This window comes from Amblyomma maculatum, chromosome 5, assembly GCF_055883805.1.
Source record: "Amblyomma maculatum isolate TAMU_Amacu chromosome 5, ASM5588380v1, whole genome shotgun sequence".
Lineage (NCBI taxonomy): Eukaryota > Metazoa > Arthropoda > Arachnida > Ixodida > Ixodidae > Amblyomma > Amblyomma maculatum.
Genome location: NC_139348.1, coordinates 154,637,106 through 154,653,101, shown reverse-complemented (window position 1 = coordinate 154,653,101; position 15,996 = coordinate 154,637,106). Strand labels below are relative to the sequence as shown.

The 15,996-nt window shown below is 43.4% G+C and overlaps 1 protein-coding gene across 4 annotated transcripts in view; it reads right to left on the bottom strand.

Annotated features, from left to right (window-relative positions):
- Nucleotides 1–12,589, bottom strand: part of lqf (epsin homolog lqf) — a 36,019-nt gene extending 23,430 nt beyond the window's left edge. For 2 of the 4 annotated variants that reach the window (XM_084604758.1, XM_084604761.1), the window contains exons 1-3: nucleotides 12,510–12,589; nucleotides 8,931–9,294; nucleotides 8,127–8,850 (exon numbers count right to left, since the gene is read on the bottom strand). In XM_084604758.1, coding sequence (XP_084460884.1) covers nucleotides 8,127–8,402 — 276 coding nt within the window. In that variant the 5' untranslated portion in view covers nucleotides 8,403–8,850; nucleotides 8,931–9,294; nucleotides 12,510–12,589. The other 2 variants (XM_084604759.1, XM_084604760.1) reach the window with 2 other exon arrangements.
- Between the last annotated feature and the right edge of the window lie 3,407 nt (nucleotides 12,590–15,996).

Genomic DNA, 15,996 nt, shown 5'->3' with positions numbered 1-15,996 from the left:
TATTACTATACACAGACCACCACATGGCATTCACCTAAGAGCCCAAAATAATTTATAATTTAATTTGTTTTCTCACCTGTCTCGGTTTTGGTTTCAACAGTCGTGGGACGGCTATGATATCAAAAAATTGAATTATAAATTATTAAGCAGTCACAGGTGAATACCACAGTGTGATCAATGTACAGTAATAATGTCTTGCACATCATTAACAATAAAAAATTCATGCAGCCAAAATTTGGCGTCGATATAATGATTACTGCTACTGATGCAGCACGAAAAGGAATGCATCAGGCTGGCTAACACGTCTACTCTTCAAATGAGAGCGAGGCCCTACCCTAAGATAACAGGAGTGATGAAATACAAGTACCGTTGACAGTGATACATAAACTACATGTAGTCAATCAAAGCATCCAAAAACCAGCAAAAGAAAAAAGAAGGAATATGCCCAATAACATCTTACCTAGCCCATCGACCCTGGTCACAACTAGTACCTACAACTGAGCTTCAAGAACAAAAAGAGCAAACGTTTCCTTTCATAAAGAACTGACCAAAAAACTAAGAATACAGCGGTAGTGGAGCGACTGGAACCACCCTGCAAACACTAATGAATCAACACATCAGCAGCCAAATTAGAACTTTAACCTGCCAAGGCTACCCAATTTTCTGACTTTTCTATATTATGTTCATTTCATGTTATATTATGTATGCTTTTCTGTACTGTCTTTTTGTTTGTGAAATGCCCCTCCTGCTTGGGCCAACGTATTGGCCCAAGCAGTATTGCTAAATAAAATAAATTAAAAAACACCAGAGACTCCTTCCATGCCCTAGAGCTCCCCTGCTTAGTTCCTTGACGCCCGACACATGTAATACTGGTTAATACCAGGCTCTGAGCTGACATTTATAAGGAAAGCACGCAGTAAAAATGTTGCAGCCAACATAAAAACAGGGAAGAGTGCGATACAACAACATTACGTAGTACAATGCCTACAACAGACGATGCAGCACCTCCCCCCCTCCCCTATCTACGATAAGATTATATGCTACAACTGGTAACACAAGACTAGACATAGGGCCAGGACACAGGCAGCAATAACATTATCACAAATTCAATGAAACAATCTGCGTGGTTTGTAATAATTTTCCAGCTCAGAAATGCAGCGCTGCAAGAGGCAAACCGAAAACAAGCATGACAGAACAGGGAGTTGTGTTCGTATATATATATATTCAACTAGCATATATTCAACCAGATCATTAGAGGACTGGTTCGCGCCACAGCCGCAAGCAAATTATCTTCTGCAAACATTAACCTGAAATGCACCATTTCTTCTAAATAAGCTGGGAACACATTTTACTGGTTACTGGTTCAAGGGGTGTAACTCCACAGCATTGCGTGACATATCTGTTACTAGGCAGTTTTCTTAGTCCTTAGTTTTATCTTGTCGTGTAAATTCTGTTAATCACTATGCAAAGTGCACGTGTTATTTTTTCAGCCTATTCACCTTGCTATTTCTTGAGACAACCGTTTCTTTGCAAAGCAGTTTTTGTTATGTACTTCTCATTTCTTGCTTTTGTAGCGTAATTACTATGTTGAATGGAGCTAATGTATTATATTGTGATTTTCACTTGCATTTGAACTATTGTACTGCGTATGTGAGAAGACTGCTGCAAAAACAGGCTCCCTGGCCTAGTCAAGCTGTGTCCACAGCGTTTTGCCTGGGAAGCCATCAACATTGAACTAATGTTGAGAATAAATTTGATTTGATTTGCTATGAACGGCCCACCCAACCATGTGTGTTTTGTGTTACATCTTCAGTAAAGCTGCATTTCTGTGCATTTTTTTAACCTTGTGGTTGGCACATGATAGCCTCAGTTGCATATGCGCCACAAGAAAGAGCGCTGAAGGACTGTGACCCAACACAACGCAAGTCTCTGCTTTAAGATGAAACACATGTCTTTTTCCAACTGCACTGCCTGTTCTGCTGTGCTTGTGGCTAAGGTTCCTGGTATGGACACAGAGCTTAAAGTTACAAGCCTAGTCACTTTGGTGAACAGTTGCAGCCACCCTTAGTCAAATACCAATATCCAATAATTGGCACAGGGCTTGGAAACATCTGAACAGCACTGCATATACTTTTCACAAGTGTAAAACCTTTAAAGGCATCAGAATGGGCCTATGGCTAATACAGTCATTGTTGGCAGCTCCCACAGTGGCCAGTATAGCTCCTACATGAAACTTCCAGGGAAGTTTAAGGTGCAATATGTTGTCAAAGCAGTTATATTAAAGCAGTCTGTTCTATATTTGTGAACTGAACATCACACCTGAAATTCTTCTTTTTTAAGGAAGCAAAACACTACCTTCTCTGACCCTTCACAGCCTACATTTCCAGTTCTGCACACTTCAGGGCCTTTAACGAAATATTCATTCATCTACTCTTATAATCCATGCTTCACAGGTAGTCCAGCACGGTGAATTTCATGTTCAAATAAATAAAAAAAGACTAACACACTGGTATGAGGGATACTTAAGTAGGGACTTCGAAAAATTTAGACCACCTGGGTATCTTCAACATGCATTGACACTGCACAATGCATGGACGCCATTTGTGTTTTAGCTGCATCAAAATGCAGCTACGAACTGCCAAGCACCCTTTAATAATCAGCAACCATTGCAGATACAGTTACATATTGGGAGTTCTACAGTTCACAAATTTGTTTGAGTTCAATGAAATGCAGCTATACATACCAGCAAACCTAAGGCACAGTGAAAGGGGCATCACCATGCAATTTATTGAAAGGCTAAGCGAAACAGAGCGAAAAAGGGTGAGGAGCACAGTGCATGGTAGCCAACTGGAATTGGAGGTTAGAAGTCCCAAGCTCCCTACCACCCTGCCCCCTGCCTTCACCTACCCCTTATTGGCTCAGTCTTCATCCGACAAAGCAGCAAACCTCTGAAAGATCCTTCCGACCCCCTGGCCAGCAGACTTTCATAACAGCATGCAGTGACAAGACAATGAGGAGACATGACAACAAAGAGCAATGCTGTCACCTGCCGTCCTTGTCCTTCTCACCATCTCACCACTTTGCACTGTTACGAAAGCCGTGTCAATCCACCTAGCCCCTCCAAGTTACTTCCTCAAGACCACGCATTCAAGCTCACATCATCACAATGCCACGTCACAACCAAAACCCACCTCTCTTCAGTTCGCTAATCCTGAGACCCCTCCTCCCACATTTCATGTTTTTCTGTTAGTCAAACCAGCCTTCCTCAAGCACATGCCTCTGGCTGGAGGCAGTTAACAAGCTACATGGCCGGACACTGACTGAATGGTGGCCTGTCTGATGTCATAAAACCACGTCACAGCAGAATTGGCAGAAAACGCCAATTTGGATAGCACTTTTGAGACTGGCATCAAACTCGCCCTTAGATCCACAGTCAGTGTGCTACTCCTAAGCCATACAGGCACATTCATACTGCTTGGTTAGCAGGGCTTCATAGCTATGTCCAGTCTTTCACATAATGCTATAGATTGTGACTTCATGCTAAATAATGCGTAAGCATCAAGTGGGTATGTTTTCAAGGTCGCGTCTCCAGAAGTTTAACGGCAGGATTACGTTTATTTATCTTTCCACTAATTTATGTGATTACATAAGTAAAAATTAAAAAAAAAGACTAAGTACAATCCCCGATGCTTTCCTTGGCGTCGCCGACTGTTGGCTTCTTTCCTTCATGTAATATAGTGTAGGATAACACAGGACGTTCCCCGTCCACCGCTATGGTTGAGGGTGGCGCTGGTGAACACTCAAGGTTCGTATATAGACAACATTAATACCCAAGAAAGTAGCAGGGGGGATAGCAGCCGATGTAACTCAGTTGAAAGAGCACCGGACGTGATATTTGGAGGTCGTGGGTTTGGTTCCCACCATCGGCACTTTTTCCCTTCTACTTTGTGTTTATTTTTCCCCTAAACAGATTACATAACTAATTTATGTGATTACCGAAGTAAAAATTAAAAAAAAAGACAAAGTACAATCCCCAATGCTTTCCTTGGCGTCGCCGACTGTTGGCTTCTTTCCTTCATGTAATATAACGAGCACCCTTATTTCCCCTTCATTTACGGCTTGTTCCAACGAAATGAATGATAAGAAAACGAATGGTTGCAATATATGGAGGATGAAAAAATCTCGCTGGGGAGAAATAAAGGTGCATGCACAGTAATTACTTAATTATTTAGAGTCAATTATGTTAATCAGAAGTCGTGTTTGTCCTGTCAGCAGTGGCAGGATTATGTTCAACAAAATGAGTGATAAGAAAACGAATAGTTGCACTAGGTAGAGGATGAAAAATCTCGCTGGGCAAAAATTTGGTGCACGCATACTATTTCATTAATTAGAGCCAATTAAGTCAATTATATGTCCGGTATGTCCTGTCATCAGAAGTTCGTCGGCAGCATATGTTCCAACAAAACGAGTGATAAGAAGACAAATGGTTGCATTAAATAAAGGATGAAAAAATTTAGCTGGGGGAAAACATTTGGTGCATGCAGACTAATTAGTTAATTAATTAGAGTCAATTAGGTCAATCAGGTGTTAATTAGAGCCAATTAAGTCAAACATCTGGTATGTTTGAAAGGTTGTGTCACCAGAAGTGTGTTAGCAGAATTACGTTCTAATGAAGCGAGTTATAAGAAAACAAATGGTTGCACTAGACAGAGAATGAAAAAATGTCACTAGGGAAAAACATTTGGTGCATGCAGAGTAATTAGTTACAATTATGTCACAATCAGACAGCGAAATAGCCTAGGAGGGTAATTTCGACACCCAAAGGAAGTCATGTGGGACCCAACTTCCATAGGGTGTTACCTCACAGTGGTAAGGTCACAAACCAAAAGCCTCTTCTTCCAGTGTCCCTTCTTCCTTCCCTCAAAGAATGCTTACGCATTCCACCAATGCGGGTGCCGCAGCGATCTCATAGGTTTTTTAATAGCGATCTCATAGGCGTTTTAATAAGTATGTAAATGAACCAAAACTGAAGCAAAAACCTAATTGCTAGCGCATCTAATTCGCATTCGGCCCAACCATAAAAAATCGGGCACTGCTTTTCTCATTTTTCTTTGCTTATGCACAATTTCTAGCTCACAATTTGTTTTATGTGCACGATTTATAGTACGCCCCTCACCTGCTCTTTCAGCAAACTGTTTGCAACGAAGTGCAGAAGCTTAAAGTGTGATATCAAAGTAGACCCAAGACATCAGCTGCGAGCAAGAAAGTCTAAATAAATGGCAGCGAGAAAGCCTGCAGAGCCATTTGCATAATTTCTTTTGTTTCGTTTGCAAATTGTGGAGTAACAGCATTTGACAGTAGCAGTAACAGCAGCACGCTCTCTCAGATGACGCTTTCGACACAAAGTATCAGAACCTTGACAAAGGCCCTTCTTACTACTTGTAGGCAGTGCAAATTACAGCCCTAACGAATATGCCAAGATACTCATGTAGCACACATGAGTAACCTCTACCTTAAACGTGGCTTCACGGTGTTATTAAGTTCTGGCACCACCCAGACTGCCTCTGCCCACGGTCACACATGGCCACTGAAGACAAGACTACAACAGCTTTCAGTCCCTGCATCCTTCACAGTTTCAGAGAGTGCTTGAATATGTGCAACAAACTGTTCCCTTACCAATGAAATCAGAGATAGGATAAAAAAGCCTGCTCACAAGTGTCACAACTCAATTGTAAAAATGCCAGTGCTTTTTTTTTTTTTTAGAGAGAGAAAGAGAGAGAGAACCTCTTTTTCATCATTCCACAAGGGTGGAAGCAGATTCTAGCATTTTGGAGCAGCTTTGGACTAATAAAATGAGATTGGAGCATTCAAATCATGTTTTGGAGCATGTTTCTAGGGTCAAACACTTTCAATAATTACAAATTTTTGTTTCCGACATACAAAAATACCCAATTTGATGCCTTCCTATTTAAACGCTCAATGCTTTGCTGACTGCATCTGCATCTCTGACAAGGCAAGACAAACAGCCAAAACATGTACAGGTATTTAAAATATAACATCTGACCTGTAGAACAATTTGGAAAGGACTAGCAGCAAACCAAATGCTTGCTTCTACACGTAATAACTCAACTAAGTCTGATTACTGGACTTCACATCAATGACCAGCATATTTCCACTCTTTTTGTGCATATCCTTTCTTGATCATAAGCCTATGCTGAAATATTCCAGGGCACTGGTCAGTAATACCTTCAGGAAGGATAGACTGCACCCAAGGGTAGCCTTTTCCTTCTCCAGACTTTTGCTTTATAGCCTTCTGCCAGTGGCTCCTGCTTTTCACCTAAGCAACACTGGCACTTCCTTAATTTAAACACGTTGGCAATAGATCCTGTATGGCTTTCCAACAATCTCGAGAATACATCTTGTGAATGGCACCTTTGTGGTGTCACACCCCCTTATACTTCAAGAACACTTCTATCTGACATAGGCTTAACATGCTTGGAACTAACCAAAAGGCGTGATGGCAAAGTACCTGCTCGTTTTCACAATTGAACCCTTAGAGCAACTCGAGTTGTTCTGTGCTGTCGGACAACTGTCCTAACGGCTCGAGGTACCCTCCATGACTGCTTCACTCACTTCTCTTACCACAGCAATTCAAAATGCTTAGAGAAGGTGCTATGTCAAGTGCACAAAATATTTTTCGTAAATATTTCCCTCCCATCGTTTGTTGTGCCTTTTTTTAAACTTACTAGCAAACTTGTTATGCTCTATGCTTTTCTAATTTATGAAAGTTTTAAAAGGATTAAGCTCAGTGCGACGTGTATTATAACTGCCACCATTGTGCTGCCTTCGTTTAGATTAAAGCGGTCCCTACAGTGTGTGCACACGGAGTTCGAATCATGCCATTAGCCCATGTGCTTCTCACTGTCACTTAATCAAATTGCACAGGATCACATTTTTGGAGAAAATATTATTAATAACCCCTTGTGCAGCAAAAATTCGTTTTCTGCTAAATTTGATGGCAGAACATCGAGGCACATGGTTTGGAGAAGTTTTGGAGCAAGATGGAGCAGGAAAAGTAGTTTGGAGCAGAATGGAGCAGCACTTCCACCCGGTTCCAGCTGCAGAATACCTGCCGCCTAGTTGAAGAGCAATGATCAACTTTCATGTGCTAAGGCTCCCACCTTCATACGTATCAAGCGAGGTATACCTTTGTCACCTTCACAACATTTGTACACATACAACCAATACAAGAATAGGAACAACTACAAGTTAGGAGAAAAGAAGAGAGAAAGCAGACTAGCAAACACGACTTAATGATATCCTCACTAAAATCATGAAGAGCAAAAAGGCACAGACCGAGCATGTAATGCAATGGGAAGATAACTGGTGGTAATGAATGATGGTAACTGACGGTAACTTTGGGTAATGAAGGCAATGAAGCGAAGTAGGTGAATGAGATTAGGAAGGCCGCAGGGATGAAGTGAATGCATCTGACCCTGGGCCAAGTTGATTAGGAGGACACGGGCAAGGCCCGCTTCTCATGCAGTGGACTGCTGCTGTTAGTGATGATGAACCAATGAAGAGCTTGCAAGAATTAAGTTCTAATGCATACCATCATTCCCAGTACAACAGCCATCCATCACTTGCAGCACTAGGTAAAACTGCATGTCAAAAGCCAACACACAACACAATCACTCCTGTCATTGCATAGGTGGCACAAAAAAAAAAACTGCAATCTTGAAATTTATCTGTACACCAGTGTGCCCAGGATAGAACAAGAAGGCATGGCCCAAACAAAGAATAAAAATAAAAGAGCAGTAAATAAGACCTCAATGAAAACAACTTTTTACTGTTCCCCAAATCGAGCTCCATATAAATGCAGCTAGAATGCCCTAGCATACCACGTTAGCTTTTCATGCCGCCGGAATATGTTAATGCTGTAAGCTACTTTGCTGCCCTAACTGCAGGTGAACAAAATCTATAAAGCATCCCCCCCACTTAATAGCAAGCAGTCACAAGGTTTAGTAGATCAAAGCCCCCTCATTATTGCAAGCAGCAGAAAATAATTACTGGAATATGCATCCAAGCTCTGATGAAGTAAGTGAGTTTATGCACCCAAAGCTTACCTTTTCAGAGCCAGTCTTGATGAGGTACTCCAGCAGGACGAGCGCCTTGTAGACATGTCGCCAGTTCTTGCCGTGGTCATTGAGCCGCTTCCAGATCATCTGCATGATCTCGGTGAAGGCCACAACATTGTACGAGAGGTCAGCAATCTCGCCCATCAGGGTCGAGGGCGGCCCCCAGGGGTCGTTGGAGGTCGCCTCACGGACCTTCACCTGCGCGTCAGAGTAGTTCCGCACCACATTCTTGACGTTGCGTCTGAGGCCGTGGACGTTCATCATGAGGACGAAAGAGGCACAGTTGAAGACCTGACGAGACTGGTCGAACACAGCTGCTCACTGGGCTGAAGGCGATAATGGGCACACACACTACCACCACAAGACTGTCCACCAGACAATGCACGCTTGCAGATGGCGCACACTATCAGACGAGTCTTCAAGACGATGGTTTACCGCAGTTAAGCACAATACGTCAATTGGTCAGCTGGCCTTATTTCTGATCACGGCCTCAAGTGCAGATGGCAGCGAAAGAAGGACAGTTCAGCACACTTAAGCTAGCAAAGCGGCCTAGAAGACGGCAAGTCCAGCAGGGGGCGGACGCACTTTCCTCGACGTTCTCTGGAGTGAATGATCAGATGAGCTTGGACGAGAGTCAACATATGGCACACGTGAGAAACAATGGGCACGCGTTTCTACGTCTGAAGATGGCAGGTAACGACGTTCTTGTCCGCTATACAGGGAGAAAGGTATGTACAGAGAGTAAGTGCCAAGCACCATGAAATGTATTGCAACTCAATCCTTTGCATTTACCTTCTCTTCAAATCTGGCCGACCATGAGGTAGCACCCTAGGCAGATGTCCCCTTGCCTTGGAGCAGATGATGCTGCCGTGGTCGCCGTATGCAGCAGCACTTTGCTCGAGTGAGACAGTTACAGAAATTTTGGAGGAGTTCACAGGCAGGTTGCTTGAGCTTGGGTGGTGCAAAGGTGCCGTCACTGAGCGCTTTTGAAAATTTTGACCGGCGAGAAGGGAAGGTCAATGAAGAGAAGGGGGTGAGGGTCGCCGTCAACTGTACGGCAGGGACAGCATGTCACGCGACTATGACTGGGCGGCACGGGGGCAACTGCAGCAGCGTCAGCGACACACGGCGCGGTGGTATCCTGGCAGAAAACAACCTGCACGAAGTTACCAAAAAGGTGGGCTGAATAAGAACTGCATTCAGAAAACTAAAAATTCACCAAGAAACCATGGTCTGGTATACTCACACTGAACATTATTACTAATGTTCAATATGATGGTCAGTACCACTCTGTCGTGAAGGTAATACAGCTTTATATGAATGTGTTGCCTGTAACATGAGGGACACTACGATTTTGGTCTACGCACTGCTTTCATAATGTACGCCAAAGAAGGATGCGACAACTGGACTTTCAATCGTCGTGCAATCTTGGAGGCACACAGGAGCTTTTTGAAGACTTTACTCTTAATTTAAAGCAAAATTTGAAAAGAGGTGCAATAGAGATGGATAGTAATCACTTCAAATACACATCAACAGCTGAACATAGCACATATTCATGCATGTGGGGAGTGTGCCCTAGAAAAGGCCATATTCCTTGTTGCATATATGCATCAACTGCTTCCACATAAGATTTGCTTCCAAAACACCCAGTGACTGAATTGAGGTAGCAGCCCTAATCAAAACAGCACAAATTCTTCCACAGCGCAAGAGTGACCGCTAGCACACAGCACACTAAGCAGACTGCTTCACTGGAAAGAAGTTACAACCAAATTCGATACAAAGCCACCCAGTACAAAAAAGCAGTTACCCTTGGAAGTGCAAACTTTGCATAAAAAGAACACTAGTGCTGGCCAGATATACAGGCAGGTCAACCGGCTTGGCTCTCCAAACCCCAAACGCCCGGAAAAGCATGCTCAGGGAGATAGGAGCTGTGAAACAAGTGTCAAGACCCTATCAGCTGCAAAAGCACAAGTCTGCCTATGCAGCCGAGTTGTGGATGTTTCGACACAGTTGACACCACACCCAAAGCCTAGCACAACCTAACGTCTTTTGAGAGAAAAGCCATAAGCCTGCATTTTAGAAATAAACAGATGACTGCTACATACAGCGAGTCGGTCCACGAGCTAAGTCACATCGACAGGGGCAAATGACCGTGCAACAATTCACCAGGGACTTCAAAGAGCGCAGCTATCGACAACGAGGCGACAAACGGCGAAATGCACTAGAGTGCGCTTCCGCTCAAAAAAAAAAAAAAAAAAAAAAAGACGAACGCAGAATTAAATCAAATAAACAGCCGCTAAGGGAACAACTGGGTGCGACATAACGACCTCCCGGCGCGTCGTCTGCGTCAGCTTTTTTTCTTTTTTTTTTTTTTTTTTTTTTTTGTCGTCTGCTACGACACGTCCGCCTGTACATAGCGCCAACGCCGACGTACGTAGTACACAAAAGTAAAAAAAGACAGACGTCATCGAGCCTCGATACCTCTGTGGTGACTGACTAACGCAACAACCCTTCAAGTATGTGCGGCCGCAGTCGTTCTTCCATTTTATTCGCTCAGATAAGCGCGCGCTCCGGTGACTGCGGAATCCAATTAGGTGACCGCCGATACCCCACCAAAATAGCGCAGCAGCGCCTAATTGAGGTAATGCCGAGATAAACAGCGTGCTACGTAAATGGGTGAAGGGTAGATAACAAAAAGAGGCGAGGAAACAGGATGCCACGTGAAAGCGCAGTGCGACAGAGCCGCCGAAACTAGCCAGGGTTGGAGCAGACGATATAACCATCCCGGCGCTGAGCTGATGACGACCTCAGAGGCTTTTTTTTTTCTTTTATTTTGCCTGTTCCTTTGCTCGTACGAGGCTGCGAAGCCTTTGTTTTCAGACGTTACGAGTGGTACTCCAAGGCAAACCATCAGCACCGGCGAATCAGTTCGATATCGAACCACTCGCGCGCATCACCAAGCCAACGTCGTAAGCAAACGCGCGTTACTTGCGGTTCGCGCACACACCCTTAAGAGAGAAGAAGAAGAAAAAAAAAAAAGGAAAAAAGCAGCGCGTAAATAACTCAGCAAGTACTTTTTTTTTTTTTTTTTTTTCTCTCGGAGACTCTATAAGAGCTGCGATTGCAAGAGTCTGATCCAGTCTGCTCGCTTCGTCGTGAAAAACATTGCCCGTTTTCCCACAAAATCTTCGCGCGACTTGTCATATTTTCCTGCTTACGAAGCAGGATCCTCCCGCCGTTTGCGTCAACCAGTCGGCGAGCATCAATGTGAGCATTCCACCGCACCCACGAATCGTTCGTGCGACGTCAAAGACCGTCCTCGGGTTGCATGCTAACTAAACCAGAGGGGAATGAAAACAAAAGCGCGAGTTTTCTGCGACAGAGAAATAGGCCTTTCAAAAGCTATAAACGAAACGAAGTCGCCGTACAGGGAAGATAAGACGCGGAAGAAGTGAAGTCACGACGATTTTGCGGCCAGCGTCGAACCGATGAACGACAAGAGGAAAGTAAAATAGCCAGCGAGGAGGAGTTATCGGTTTTTCACGTTCCTTTACAAGCAGCACCTGTTCGACGTATGCGTTCGCCGGCGGCTACGGGGTGGGGAAAAGACACGACTTGGCTTCATCCCACGAAAGGACGTCGGTCCCTGGCCGTCACCCGCCTACACCACTTCCAATTAGCTCCGCCGCTCGCACGGACGGGGTGGTTGACTCGTCGGCTTGTTGAACGAAGCACGCTAGGAGCAGAGGCGGCGGCGGATCGACCATACGCGCGCTTCTAGGAAGTCTGCATCTCTCCCTGTACATTTTTCTTTTCTTCTCAGGCAGGGAGTCACAAGGCCCGCTACGTCATTGAAGTGCTTGGGAAGACACACGGCCTTGCATAAGACGCCTTCTGCTAGCCGTTGTTGTTGCCCTTCTACGCGGAGCGAAACGAAGAGAAAAACAAACAATCAGTAAAACGGGACTCGAGGAGTGTCGGCTAACTACAGCACTACTGCTGTTACCGAGCGGGCCCAAAACGGTGGCGGCGTTTGGATAAACCAGCCCCGTTCAATCGCTACAGATTATAATTTTGTTTCGCGCCGACCCTTGCGAAGCGAAGCAAAGCAGCGACTGTCAGTGGACGAAGGACCGTGTTTAAGCTATGCAAGGCTCGCGAGAGAGAGGTCTTTAAAGGGGCCCCTGTCGCCGATAGGCCTAGCCGAAACAGCAAACGTCACCTGCGCGGATGACTCGAGCAGCGGCTGACAAGCGTCCGACAAAGCACGATGGTGCTTCAGGGGCAAGTTGAAGCAGCCGAGAGGTTCGCGATCGTGTGCCCGTACGCATATGCGGAGAAATTCAAGCGCAAAACGGAACGCAAACTTACATTTGATCAGTTGACCCATCCAGCGGAAATCGGCTGCGGATGGATCTTTACCTCTTTACGCAGGCGAGCAACAAACCGGAAGTTTTTAGAGTAATCAATGATGATGATGGAAATTTCCACATTCTGCGATGTATTATTGTTTAAAACTTCTGCCATTCTTTTTTTAATCAAGCCCTTAAATTAAACCCATGACGAAAGTAGCTTATATATTGCCTCCTTTACTCTCTATGTTACGTATAAAGTTTTGCACGTTCTAAACTTGTATCATTTTTTTTTTTATTTATTGGTTCTGTGCACTTCCGAAACCAGAACATGTTGAACACCTGTTTTCTTAAAGTAAAAACATCCTCGTAGCACTGGTTAGATAAGTTACCACCGCCCGATACAAAAACAAAACACATATTTATATTGTCCATACTCCACGTACAAAACGCGCGTCGTCTGCTATACTTGACTCTCGCTCCGTGCTCATGGATATGGTACCGTGTGGTGCATGCAGTTCACTGTACTTCTCTACCCATGGTAAACCATGACCTTGCATTCAGATCTCACAGTATGCGCTCTGACATAGTGCCAGTTTTCATCGATCGTGTTTTGAGCTTCTGCCAATTTAAAGATTCAGTCACCGCATTCTAAACTTCAGTAACTCACGTTACCTAGCTAGCTCGATCGAGTGACGTTTCGTTCTCGGCACAACACGCGTGCTTACCTGTAAAATCCAGAAGTGTGCCAAAAACGGCTCCCTTGCTCAAATGTTTCGTGGCAATTGCTGCGCGCACAGCTGGTCCTGCTACGCTTTAAAAGAGTTGTTTTTGTTTTCATGGCCATCCTCACCGTTCCCCAGTACACATGCTTTCAGTTGTCACAAATTTCACGCAGCTGCGGCAAGTTTTATTCTCTTCATGTGCGCAACGTTTAGGGCTTTTGCCCAGTCCTGCGGGGGCAGCCGGCAGCGATGTAAGAATATATGGCACAACATAGCGCAGTGCTTGCACATATCGCATGACGAGAAAACGGAACCTCGTGGTGGAAAAGCACACTTTGCTATTTTGTCTACCTTCGAAAGGTATAGCGCACCACTAACGCAATTATAACTGTCCTTGAGGATAAACAAAGTAATTGAATTATAAACATTTGCTGTGATTGTTTCCAAATACCATATTTACTGCATAAACAAACAGGTGCCTTAGGAATATAAAACAAAGAAGCCGCAGCTTGGTCAAACAATTGTGAGCAATATACTTCCTGTTTCAATGCATTCCGAGTTCACCCTCATCGGCAGCTAAGCAGGCCATTGTTCATGGACATCGATAGGTAATGCACAAAATACAAGAACAACTTTCATCTAACACTTAATTGCAAAAAATAATTTTCGTTTCAAATGAAATTAGAAGATTAATAAGTTTCTTACATTACGAAGAAACTAGTTATTCAAAGGTCTGTTAAACCATGTGTAAGTGCTGCTTATTGTCAAGTCCATAGACTTAATTATGGCATATCTCTTTGCAATCATGGCTTATTGCCATAAAAGAAGAACAAAGCCAAGAAGCATTCAGAGGAAAGGTCTCGTTTTATTAACACAATTACAGCGGGGGATTGATAGTGCCGCCATCTAGGAAGACTGTTTACATGCAGTGCACAAGTGGTCTGTTCCAAAGGCAAAAATGCATGCAGTTTACTTGCTGTTAACATGACTAGAGTCATCTGAGCACATTTCCTTTCCTGCAGTTTTTCACAATCATTTGAACTTGCAGTAGCACAAATCTAGTGTACACTACAGGTTAAACTGCATGTAAATTGTAAAGCTGCAAACATTGAAACAGCCGCCACACAAAATTAAGACACACCATCAGAGAACAAAAATGAGATATGACATATAAAGCTTTTCTATTATTTTAATTAAAACCAGCTGCTGTCATCTATGCTGTATGGGGAGACAGAGAATCATTTCATTATCTAAAGAAAAACAAAATTGAAGACGCAAAACTAAAAACACAAATTTCCCCAAAGAGGTTGAGGCAACAAAAGCATTTGCAGTAGGTGAATGAAGAGATTGTTGCAGTGAGCCAAGGCAAGCCTAAGAACGAAATTTTTGCCAGCACGACATAAAAGCTTTTATGGTTAATTTTGCACCTCTTACAAATACTAACATTTTAGTTCTTAACGAAGCACAACTGAGACATCAGAGCCGAAAAAAGAAAACCATAACATATAGCAGTTTCTTACTACAAGTCACTTCTTGAACAACATAAAAAAATCAATCAAACCTCATCGTGAAATTCCTGTTAAATCCATAGAAGAGCCATGTAAAAGCGTTCACAGTTAGTGTTGCACTTCTTGCAAGTCCTAGAATTTTTCCTCAGTGCAGCAAAACTGAAAACTCGAAAGGAAAAGCATAATAAACTGCAGTTCATCGCCTACAAGCTCATATTTGAATCACAAAAATGTCATGCGCTATGACTAAGTGCGTTAGTCTATGGTACACATTACAAGGGGAGGCCTTACGGCAGCATTTTTCTCACCAAGTCAAACATGCATGCATCGGCAAGCAACATGGAGAAAATGTTACACAATGCACAACAATGGGCTGAAACAGTTTCAAAAATGGAATCAACAGGCATGCTAAAGAGCTTATATGCGAGTAATACTTGAGGCACAGGTCGCACATTTAGACATGGCAAAGGTAGGTGCTTGAGAGGCCATGTATTGGCGCAGAGCTGTACGAGTGCGAGTCGTCTTCCTACAGCTGCAAATGCAATTACCATCTCTCCTTGTCATGCAGCAGAAACAGAACAGGAAAGTCCCTCGCTTTTTTGAAGAAAAGTGCAGCTCCCAACACTTGTCAGAATGCACACGGATTGCACACACTATATAGCCTGTCTCAGCTTTGGTCAGTGGGCATCACAATCTTACAATTGTAAAACAGAAGTTCTAAATTCCTAAACATTCAAGCTTTTTGCAATTATTTTATTATTTTCAAAATTTTAAGGTCCGTTACAATTTTAAACGCTTAAAATGTTCTAAAATATACTGCAAGACAAAAAAAAAAAGTTCTGTCATTGCATAGCCTAATGTTTGGCGCTGTGGCCAGTCCAAAATTGCCAAACTGTCAGGTGGATATTTTGCACCACAGATACATTAGGCTGGCCCAGAAGAAGACAGCAATGAGAAAGATTTTTACTGAACCCAGTGTTTTAAAGGTAACTGAGCTCATCAGCTGGAACTGAATAGTCATATCTTTCCGATTTTACTTAAAAGCCCTCTAGTCTCGAACTTTTCAATTAGCTGTAGGCCTGCAGAGCCGGTCAGAAAAACTGCTAATGGCACAAAAGGTTGCATAGTCTCAGAGAGATGTACACATGTGGACATATTAAATAAGCTTGAGGGTTTTTAAACCAAAAAGGGAGTCATGACACTTTGCTCACATTTTGAGTAAAATGTGTCTCAGGAAATGCTGCTTTAATATGCAGTCATTAGTACACTTACC